The following is a 12226-nucleotide window of genomic DNA, read 5'->3' on the forward strand; positions in this document are numbered from 1 at the left end:
TGAAAAATTAAACTTAAGCAGCTCTTTGGCTCTTGTTTATGGTAAAATGTTGCCAGCGATTAAAAACTGATGTAAATGCTTATTTTACAGGATTTGTCTATAGGGAGCGTGCATGAACTGTAGGAGGCAGCACAGGAGCTGTCAGATTTTTGGCGCGAAGCGTAAATGTGATGTTTATTGTTCCGATGTAGCCCACAAGATGGCAGAACCTACTATGCACAAGAAAACACTTGACGTGTAAATGTGCCTGTTTATGGTTCCGATTCAGACCACAAGATGGCAGACCCTCCAACGCGCACGGTCCCTATACCATCCCATTACTGGTGCCTGTTCCATTATAGGGGTGTTTACTATATATGTAGTTGCGTGCGAGAACGAAACTCACGCTAGCAGGTCAGCGGGCCTACCGCGAAAACCGAATTTTACACATTGCGGGATCTTTCTCTTTTACTCTAATGAAGACGTAATTAGTGTGTCAGAGAAAGATTCCCGCAATTTACGAACTTCGATTATCGCGGTTATACCGGGTGTTTCCTGTAACAGGAGCAATAAATTAAACTGTAGGCTGTACTCCTCAAACTCACCAACTTTTCTTCAGCAACTTTATAAATAACTTATGTTTTAATTTTTATTACCTACACATTGAAGTTAATTCTAAGACGCGATGTATTGCGAATTTTGTTATGTATGCGTGACAAGCAACGTCAAACACGCTGGTGTCAGCGTACATTGAAAATAATATTAAATTTGTATGAAAAAAAGTAGAAATCTAAAGATTTCATAATTTTTGAAAGTTGTTAATAAAATATTATACCGTTTTAGGAGTACAATATACGGTTTAAGTAATTATTTGCTCGTGTTACAGGAAACACCCACCCTGGCCTGGTACGAGGTACGTACTATATTTTTTTGCGCTTTCGATGATTTTTAGCAGGCAAAAATAAGTCGCAGTTTGACTTTAAAAACTGAAGCTCAGTAAATTACCTAGTACAGTCAGCATCAAAAATAGCATATGAAACAACGCATCAAAAGGATCTAACTCCCCCAAATACTTTTCCAAATAAGTTTATTTTCAAAAGTATCTGCAAAAAATTGATTGTTCTACATATAGATACATATCCCTTTTTGTTAGAGTACGGCGGTCACGTCTGAAAATATCTATACAAAAAGTGCCAAAAATATGTATTGCCCATAATATATTAAGGTAGTGTATACATATTTCTGGCACATTTTTCGTACCGATATTTTCAGACGTGACTGTACAAGAGAATGCGTTACTTTTGATGCTAACTGTACCTGTAATTCAAGTTAAGTCTCAAAAGTCTAATGCCGAATAGACGTCATCACGCCATCTATCGACGAAATAAAATAAGGTAAGTATTCGTTAAAAATTTATAAGAGGCCGTGAGTTAATAAAAAATTGAAAATGCCAGAATATAGAGTATTATAAAATCCTTTGAAAATTCTGCATTGCTAAATTATGTATGACATACAAAATCAGAGTCGCATTTAAATAACTCTTAGAAAATAATTTCCACTGTCCAGTCCAATACATCAAATATATGACCGCGCATATTCTTCAGGGCTCGTTTACACTGCGCATGCTCTGTTCAGTTCCACCCGTAGCAGGTAGCTAGTCGACTGCGCCGTACTGCGGTAAAACGGTCCTGTCACTAAGTTCATTGTTGTTCTGCGTATTAGTGCAACTATTCCTTTACTAAGGATATCTGTGATCTATTTAAGCAACTGACTCTTCACTGTCTACCCCGAACCTACGTTTAAAACAAGTAAGTCATAAAACACTCATTTAAAAGCGTTGCGCAAATAGTTTTATTATAATCATTTGAAACATAATATGCAGTTTCATAAAAAACATTTAATGATCGATTTTTATACATTAATTTATTCATAAGGATTCATAATCGGTATAGAAAAAGTTAGTTCAAGTTAGATCGATACGTGCCCTACTTGAGTTTTCGTGCTATGTCTACCTTGACCTTTTAGGCCCATGGAGCTCATTTACATACTCTACCTATAGCTAGTTCATATAGTTAGTACACCGCTCTTTGTAGTTCGTCCATAGCTAGAACTAACACTACTGAATATTGAACTTTTAAATGGTAAATAAACACCATAGTGTTAATTTGCGTCATAAAAAAATCAGTTATACTGAACACTTGAAGATTTAAAAACTTCATTCATTCAATTTTACCCAACTCATTTGATTTTTTTTTCAATTGACACGTGTGTAGCGCCTTTACATTGTTATTTTTTTCAGAATGGCAGCCGTAGAAGGCGTTGGACAGGGCACCGAGCTCGAACAAATACAAGCCAAATCCAGAGATGTCGCCAACAAGGTCAGACGGTTACTGGAGGTCAATTTGAACTAAAATGTTGATATCTAAATGGTATTATTTAGTTGTTCGCCGGTGCGTCTCGCTCGCGTCAATACATGTACGAGCAAGTACGAGCGAATGATAACAAAATGACATTATATAGGTATCAAAATATGCGTTCGAATTGGCCTCCTGAACGCATGTGCACCGACCTTGCGGCATTGCGCATAACAAACAACGTAAACAAGTGCAATGTTCACTCAAAAATCATTAAAAGATAAAAGACAATTATCTTTCAAATGCAACCATGAAAATTATTTTTGACAGAAGCGTTTGTATCTACGTATCGCAATTTTCCTATGCTTGGGAGGTATTTGGACTATTTGGATGCGCGCCAAGTTAGGAAAGCTTAATGATACTTAGGTATAAATATTTCCACGGCGATGGAAGGTATTTAAACCGGGTTTTGCTTTGATTTTCTACAAGTTACAGGTTGGTTCAAGCTGGCACGAATAGAATCCATAAAACTTTTATTGTGTGACGGACACATAGTATCAGTATTTACCGCCATTTTATTGGTTAAATTTTCATTCACTCATACGTTCCATTCGTGCCAGCTCTTGTGAATTGATCTGTAAATGTTTTTATTCCTTGATTTAGATATCATGTTTAATCTACTTCACCAGGATTTAGCAAGTGGCAATAGAGTTAAATTTTAATTTAAGAAATCGCTTTTTCTGGGGAGTATCTTAGCGTTAACTTCTTGCAAACAGACAATTTCTATATAGCCGTATGTTTTTTTGTTTTTCTTGGACCAATATCAACTACTATAATAAATAATAATATTATTACAGTCGTATAAGCAATTTGAATAAATCTTTTTATACAATTTGGACCAATATCGTTGCTTGTTATGATTATCAATAATATTTCGCACATACTTCAAATATATCGGGATCGCTTATCTGAATCCTGTTGGGTACCGTAAAACCACCAAACGTACAATAACTAAAGATGGGCAGTGAGTAAATACTCAGGAGTAAACACTGAGTAAATACTCAATTTAGCAAGTGCTGAAAAGGGCATATATATTTGAAATGGTTCACTAATGTTTAACTAAAACAATGTTGGCAAATTTTCATTTTACAAAAAACGTTTCACCAAAGTATTATTTGGCAAATATGTTATTCCGCAAATGTATCATTTTACAAAAAGTCACTTGACAAATAATCATTTAGTAAATAATACATTATTACAATATGTCAAAATACAAAGTATCAATTTTATATTTTTCATGTCACCTAGTAATATGTTTAGCAAATTTATACATTCACCAAACTTTGAGGGAATAATTCTGCATGGTTGCAATTTTCATTTGGGCCAGATTATTTTGAGGTAAGTTACTTAGTTGCAAGACAAGCAAGCAATCGTTGCTTACATTTTTCGCGTTGTTAAAAAAAAAATAACCTCGAAGCCTAAGGCGGGAGCAAAGCTCCCACCTTAGGCTTCTAACCTAACCTATCCGAGTCGAATTGCCCCGACAGGTCTGGCTCGCTTACAATTTATTAGTACAGAAACACATGTCAAATAATACATTATAGCAAACATTTTTTGACCAATGATAGATTTATTTGTTAACTTTGTTGTTAAATAATCATTTGTCAAAAAGATCTGTTATGAAATGAAATTTTATTAGTTAATTTTTGGTAATAAGAATAATTTGTCAAAAATATTGTTGTAAAAAAATGATTTGCTAAAATATAATTTTGCCAGTAGTTGGTTGCCAAGTGTCAATTTGCTAAACATCTTTTGGCCAAACGACAGGACACCATTTGAAATATAGGTGTATTTTGTAAGACGCTACTGGATTCAGTACTCAAAATTGTAGGATTTTTTTTGTCTCCTCCATACGTAACTAATTGTCACAAAATAAAAATTCAGAAACCACCAACGTGTTACACCTCATTAAATGGGTCCTTAAATTAAAAATAACTTGAATGTTTCCAAAAAGCTTTTTGGATAAATTGAATACTTTTGAAAAAAACCCATTTCTAAACGCCAAAGTTCAAAAAAAATATCGAAAAATATCGGGAGATTAGCCGTAAAATGGAGTACCTACTAAAAAAAATACTTTGAACATGATCGGTTGAGTCATAGAGTAGGGTTGAGCCATTTTTGAGTTTTCTTTAAAAAAGCCTTAATAAAAGGTCGTAAGTGCAGCGTAAATAGGAACTTTTGTGCGACATGCAGTTATCTAGAACATCGATAAAACTTAAGTCCCATATTTTAAAAGTAAATACCTTCTTATTATAAATAAAATTGTTAACTTCGGCATTATCACAGATTGCCTCTCACTATATACCCTTTCTTTTTTCAAAATTAAGCGTCCTATATGCTTTTTATTACGTAAATATTGGTAATATACGTTAACACTCTTTAATAAAATAAAATATCTCACTTTTTAAATATTTTATTAACAATCGTTTTTACTCACCTAAATGAGTAAATACGGGTATTTATCGGGTATTTTGAGTAAATACTCAGTATTTACTCACCCCTACCCATCTCTATTTAACTACAACTATGGTCTACAACTTCAGTAAGTAACTAAGCATAAATAACAATGTTCTTTTTGGTTTTGCCTGAGTTTTTCTACAATTTATAAAAATATTTTGCTCTAAAACTACAAATTTCAAATAATGGACACACCTTAACGAAAATATCATTAATTTTGGACCATAGTATAGGTGGTTTTAAGGTACTCTAAATTTTCTCATTTACCCCTCACGTTATGTATACCATGATTTTGAGCTTCTTATTTCTTATTTACTAACTCGCTCTATTGTTTCAGTCGTTGGAGACCACCCGCCGCCTGTTGGCGCTCACCGAAGAGGTAACTCTACACACTTTTTCAACCCTCTACTTTGACTCTACATAATAAACAAACATCCCCTCAAGTACGCTCTACATTCTTCGTGGCATTGCGGTGTGAATTGAATGAGGACAGTGATATTTTGTTGTTTTATATTGTACTTAGTTTTGAAATCGACTCTTTTCTACAAAATATTTAAAATAAATAACGAAAAATATATAAAATATACGGGCATAAAACCAAGGTAGATAACTAAATTACATATGTATCGACCTTTGAAACTAGATGAGCAAATATACATATACAAGGTGCCCGCGAGAAACCCGAGATATTTTAACCACGCATTTCTGAGGCCAAAAGAAGGAAAAAATATATATGAGTTTAGGTCTCAATCTCACAAGAAATATTTTTTCGTAAGTGGCCTTAACTCTGTAATTAGGCGAAATCCAAAAAAGTTTATAGGACACTAGTTTTTAATATAATCAGGAATATACTGCTAAAATCTCTCACAATGCTCACGGGCACCGTGTATATTATAGAGTATAGACATGAATGCATCAAAAACCCTAACTAATTACTATTTATTGCCAACTTTAAATTCATGTAGATTATACAGATCGCAGTAAAATATGAACTGTTCTCCTTCAATTAGCCCCGGACCGTCACGGGAATGTAGATCAATTTAACATGACATAAATACCTTACAATTACCAAAACCTAACACGTACCTTCTTTTAACGCTGCTAGAGTAAGGAAGCGGGCATTAAGTGCCTTGTCGCTCTCGACGACCAGGGAGGTAAGAACCATTCATTCATTCATTACTTTTGTAATGTTAATGTTATTAATTTAATAATAAACTTAAATTAACCGCCTGTTAAAACGTCGTAGGGTTAGCTGACAAAGAGGCATGAGGAAGACTAAAAGGGTACTGCATTCTGCATATAAATCCGTTAGTTTGAATCCTTACAAAGATGTTGGCATCCTTGTGTCGCTGGTGCGTTTGCCAATTCTGTTTAGTGTAAATTTGTAGAAAAGTTTTTAGGGAAAATAGATGCAAATAGTCAGACAGATAAAATTGAAAATTAAACAACACTGAAAAAAGCATCTTAATCCATATACTAGGGCCTGTTTCGCAATGTCCTAGTAAACTTCTGAATAAGCTACTTGCCACTTTTATGAGGTATAAAGTCATCGTTGGCATTTCACAATCTTCAAATAAGCTTAACTGGTAGATAAAGTGCCAAGTTTCGCAGGAAACTTATCTGGCAGATAATTTATTTGTTAATTAGCGATCCAATACTTTACTCAGACTTTGTGAAACAGGCGCCCTAAATAACACAACCGCCTAAAATATTTATATATCTATAACTACAAAAGCTTTATGGATTTAAATATTCCAAACTTTTATAATATACTTAATAAACAGTGTGATTTAAACCGAAAACTTTATTTAAAATATTTCATTTATTTATTTTCACTCCACGGTACCATAAACTTAACAAAAACTTCAGCTCTCAAATTATCAATTCCATTTTATAATAGCTAGAGTTTCAGTCAATGCACGTGATTAATTTTGCTAACTATACGGCTTTATTCACAGTCCCCATTTCATGATAATCAAACTTAGCACAAATCAGTTTTGGCAAGCGCACCGACGATATGCTCTTAATTTTCCGATATATGTGTGTCCTTGTATGAATGGCTTACATCTTTGGACAATACCTGAGTTTCTTAGCTTACTATGCAACTGGCACATGATTGGAGTACGTAGAACGTTGGCATGAATCACCCGCTGCCGCTCCTTGAACTGATGTGGCACATAGGGCCGGATTAAGCCAAATTCCTGTAATGCGAGTCTCGAAGGCCCGCTACCGTTAGGTAGTTAGGACTACAGGGCTCCTAGGCAGCGCTGGAGACAACCATAGGCCTCCATTGACTTGATGGATAATCTGGCCCTAGTGACCCGGGGTAACCGTTGGTGAAAATATGGTGCAAGCTCTGATCAAACAAAAACGGTCACTGCAATAAACGCCTGTGACAGACGAACAGACTGACGCCGAGGTGATTTCATTTGTGATCCATTATGACAATTAACATCTGAGTTAACGCAAGATAATGGTACTTATACCCTGTTCCCCATCTAAACTTGGGCTGCCTTATACAGACTCTGTAATTCATCTGGAGTTCAAAATCCAATATAACTCTTGCTTTTTTCTTTTCACGGTTCACGTTCTAAATACGTATTCGAAAGGGAGGACTTGATCGTAGCTTGGATTTCGAACTTCAGATTGAACCTGGTCCTAATTTGACTGCGACATGTATCAGACGTAGCCTTCTTCATCTCTTCTTGTCCCTAGCGCGATTTCCCAGCAGGTGCTAGGGCCGCTTCACTCAATCTTCGCATCTTCCAGAGGGCAAAGAACCAAGACGCCCGTAAAGTCTAATAAAACAGTCCCCAAAAAATGCCTTTATTGACTGTTGCGTCTTGGATTTCTGCACTTGAATGCACTACTAACTGAGCTAGTGCACTTTGTTTTGCTGCCCTGTGCATGCGATGTTACTGTCGATCGATGTGTCGTATCGTATATTTGTTATAAATGTGTACTTGTGTAGATCCGGAATGACTGTAACCAACTTATTTGTCTGTGTCATTTATAGATCTGAATCGGAATTTATTGCGTCGTTTTAAATTTGAATATTTGCCACCGGCAAATAAAATTGGGTCTGGCTGTTTTTTGAAGACTGTTTTTTACTAATTGTTATTATCATGTTTTTGACTCACAGAGCAACTGGATAACATCGAGAAGGGGATGAACACCGTGCATACCGACATGCACCAAGCTGAGAAGAGTCTCAAGGAGATGGAAAAGTGGTGCGGGCTCTGCACACTTCCCTGGAAAAAGTACGTAAGCATAACAAAACTCGTTTGATATTTTAGATATTCAACAATTCACTTAAAAAAAGTTAATAATGTAAAACTTACTCAACACAACGTCACAACAATTTTTTTTTCATCGACGTTTCTACCATGTTCACTTTGATACTCGTACTTTTAGAAATAGTGTGTATATTTTTGTGTTAAGTGTGAAGAAGTAAAAAAATATCCAAGTAAAACTGAATGACAACTGTCAGGAGATAGTATTATTGCCAGATAATAATTGTCGATCGCTAGGTTTATCTAGTTAAATTAAAATGGTTCTGGGAGGCAGCTGGAGGTTATGCGTCAGTATCATGGAAATTATGCTGTTTGTCAAAATAAAATCAGGGCCTCCTCTACTTCATCTTCCTAATGATAAATACCCGATGGAAACCGCAACTAAACATCTAGCTTAATATAAACATATTGGGCTAGGTCACCCATGTTTTTTTAGGTACTAATTTTAGTTTTGTAGGTAGTTTTAATCTTAGATTACATTTTATTCTATGTTTGTTATTATTTAAGTGTGTTTTTGGTTTTAAGAAATCAACTAAACATTTAAATTGTATTACAGAGGTCCTGCTAAAAAGAAGACGGACAACGACGTATGGACCGGCAAAAACGAGAGCAAGGTGGTCAACAACCAACCGCAGCGAGTGATGACCGATGAGCGAAATGGCTGTGGGCCTATGACCGGATACATTGGCAGGTTAGTTATCATCATCACCTATCCACGATACCACGATATCGATACCAACGATAAATCGAAATTGGCACATACTTGAATCATCATGCTACTGTACGCTCGCTAACTTATAAACATACAAGTGGCTCTGTGAGCTGTAGACCTCGGCTCGAATCCCCATGGCTCAACCATTTAAAAAAAACCGACAGAAACAAAATTAATTTTTGAACCCGCTGACAAAATTTCACGAGAATCGGTTGGGAAATGCGACCTGCAGAGGATAACATCCGGATATAAGAAAGCTTTTTGCCCATGCTGAATGGAATTTTCCACTTGTTGCCATAGTCGTTGATCTTTCACATAATAGCTGCTATGATCTTTCACATAAATTGAAAACTTTTGAGCCATGAAGATTAAAAAAAGTAACATTTATCATCGAGTAGTTTTACAAGACAGTGACTTATTTAGGAGTTATTTTTCAATTCATATTGATCCCTAAGAGTATTTCTAATTCCCTTGAAAATTTTGGTCGTACCTCAGTAAATATTTAAGATAGCGCTTTCGCTCTTCACATAGGTATGTAAGATACTCGTAAATGACTTGGTTTATCATTTTTCCAGGATAACAAACGACGCCTTGGAAGACGAGATGGAGGAGTGCATGGTGCAGGTGAACACCAACATCGGCAATCTGAGGAACATGGCTCTTGACATTGGCTCCGAGCTCTCCAACCAGAATAACCAGATTGAGCGCATCCAGCGTAAGGTAAGGCATCATTTTTAAGGGCTATCATCTTATGAGGGTTTCTTTTTTAACGATTATTTTTCTGTTGAGGACAGATAATGATATGTATTGTTTCTTTGTTCCTCTTCTCTCTGTCGCAGCAGCAAGATAGCTGAAATTGGGAATAAAATTAATTATAACGTGACGCTGTACACAGCTTATACACCAATCTCACATCACCTCACATCAACCTGATATGTAGGCCTTAGTGGCAACACGAGCAAAAGAATCATAAAGCCATCCATAGTTCAAAAAGTTGACAAGATTCTTCGTAAAAGTTAGCCACTAATAGAGAAGAAAAGCTCTCTATTGGTGACACTTAGGGAATGCAACCGGTATAATTATTTAGCATGAGAAAAACCAGTTTCCCGGAAATTACTAAACAGTAAACCAGAAGGCCGATCCAAGATGACAATCGTTGACAGAAAACGCTAATCGAGTCATTAATGATGTACGGAAATAGTCGCGTGATATTTCGTAGCATCTATCATTTTGATACACCTTTTTTTCCTTTACGTTTATCCATGTACGAATACAACTGTGATCTTGGCTAGGCCCCTGGCCAATTGGACACTATTCATACAATACATATTAAAGCTTTTTCGTTGATATTGTGTCGGATCTTTATACGTATTAAAACTGTATCTGAGAACAGTGACACTGCAATGTCGAGCAAAAACACAAAAGCCTTCCTTTTTCCGTAGTCATAAACTTTATTTGCAGAACTAAAAATCGATTATGACTAATCAATTAATCATTGATAATATGTTCGTTTTCACAGGCCGATTCGAACGTGGACACTCTGAAGGATGCCAACGAGCGAGCGCACAAACTGATGAAGAGTTAAACACTATATCTATCGACAATAATTTCTTTATAGATAGGGTTGCATATTACCCTATGTGTAGAAAACTAGCTATAATCGGAGTGCTGTGATGCATTATACGAGTCTGGATACATACAACGAAATTGATTCATCCTTTGTTACCGTAAACAAATGAATTATTGAAATACAGAGATGAACAATATAATAAGCAGAATCATTGTCATTCTAGTTAGCCCAAAATGTAAAATAACATGGAGCGTCCATTGACTCTGAACAGACAAAGATTTTTTCGTGGCAAAAACGCTTAATCGACAATATTAAATATCGATATGTGTGTTATCGATGACTTAAACATTATATCATCTTCTATTTATTAATTTATGACTAGACATTGGTATAGATAAACGATTTATCAATATTTCATTTTGTCGAATGCTTTTTTAGCCAGGAAAAATATTATACATAATAATATTGGCTATGAAATATTGTTCAACTGCGTACGTCTATATAGTTGATTTGGCTATGGCGGTACTTACGTTTTGCATCGGCTAAACTACTTGATATTTCAGAATGGCTACCTACTTGGTGCCAGCTGCCCTTGTAGAACTATACTATCCGCAAACCAAAATAACGACCGAGATTATTTTACCATCTCTTTCACTCCTACTACGACTATGCAAGTGTGAATGAAAAGTTTTACGATCGCGGTCGTCACTTTGCTTTGCGGATAGTTTAACGCGCGTTATGAGAAACTACCCTCCTATTTCTAATAAACGAGAGAGTTGCTGCTATAGCGCTTGAATGAGTTGTGGTAGACAAAGACAAAATAACTAGAGTCTAAGCTTCTTCTTCCTTGGTAGTTGTCGTTACTATATTACATATTTTGCCTTGATTGACAGCTAGCTCTTACTTCCATTAAATGCGAGCTCATGTCACCTCTGTTATATTTAATGAAAGCTTGTTGCGCATGTAACAGGCCAGGTATTTATATAAGGCAGCCTCTATGAGCACCCGGCTTAATTAAAATCATATCAGAGGAATACTTTTTGAAGAGACGCTGTTCTCAAAATGCGTTGTTCCAATTTCACAGAATAACTGTTTTTTTCTTCAATACAAATCATTAGAGCCAATTTGGAACTGACGTTCGAAAATCGTATTTTTTTAGGTACTTGATTAATGATTAGCATGAATGAACCATATATGTTTGAAAAAAATGTTGCCTATTATTATAATCATATACAGTGTGTGTATCTAGATTATGAAAGCTCATTTTTATTGAGTCTAGATAATATTTTAGGTACTTAACCCCCTCAAGCTGGTAAAAATGAAAATATGGGGTAATTAACCATCTTGCATGTGGGCGGTGTTACATATAAAAATAATGGAAATGGCTCTAATATAATGGTTGTGGAACGGGCGCAGGACTCGCGGGTACCAACGCATGAGGTACCTGCATTCTATGTATTCCATGTTTATCTATATTCTTAACGAAATTAAATAATTTTTCAATATTTGCCTCAACCAGTTATCTATTTAAAACTTGTTCTTTAAAGTTTTCATAGTTTATAACAAATCTAATAGATTAGCATAGCTAGTTATAGAAGCAATAATTATATATACTGTTTGTGAGTTAATAAATAAAACCGTAATTTAATAATTAAATGAATCGGATAGGTAGGTAGGCTATCATTATAATATACTATTAAACCAAAATATGTATTTTTATTTAACCCTTACAAATATAGAATAGAAACTTTGACTTTAGCGTCATCTAGCGTTGAGTAGCAAAACCACGAGTACAACCACG

At 35.4% G+C, this 12226-nt stretch overlaps 1 protein-coding gene across 1 annotated transcript; it reads left to right on the forward strand.

The window, feature by feature from the left end:
• The first annotated feature begins 1609 nt into the window (after window positions 1–1609).
• Window positions 1610–12132, forward strand: LOC133528365 (synaptosomal-associated protein 25-like). Its single transcript, XM_061865732.1, has 8 exons — window positions 1610–1787; window positions 2279–2357; window positions 5188–5229; window positions 5956–6004; window positions 7993–8110; window positions 8700–8834; window positions 9431–9575; window positions 10375–12132. Exons 2-8 carry the CDS (start codon window positions 2280–2282, stop codon window positions 10438–10440), a joined length of 633 nt encoding a protein of 210 aa, XP_061721716.1. The 5' UTR covers window positions 1610–1787; window position 2279; the 3' UTR covers window positions 10441–12132.
• The last annotated feature ends 94 nt before the right edge of the window (window positions 12133–12226 follow it).

Source organism: Cydia pomonella, chromosome 19, assembly GCF_033807575.1.
Source record: "Cydia pomonella isolate Wapato2018A chromosome 19, ilCydPomo1, whole genome shotgun sequence".
NCBI classification, from domain to species: Eukaryota; Metazoa; Arthropoda; class Insecta; order Lepidoptera; family Tortricidae; genus Cydia; species Cydia pomonella.

What these genes read in the sequence shown, in the direction of transcription:
- LOC133528365 (XM_061865732.1), top strand. Translation starts at nt 2,280, where the DNA reads ATGGCAGCCGTAGAAGGCGTTGGACAGGGCACCGAGCTCGAACAAATA. An exon ending in TGCACACTTCCCTGGAAAAA is followed by an intron (nt 8,111 to 8,699) that starts GTACGTAAGCAT and finishes ATTGTATTACAG; the next exon opens with AGGTCCTGCTAAAAAGAAGA. An exon ending in ATGACCGGATACATTGGCAG is followed by an intron (nt 8,835 to 9,430) that starts GTTAGTTATCAT and finishes TCATTTTTCCAG; the next exon opens with GATAACAAACGACGCCTTGG.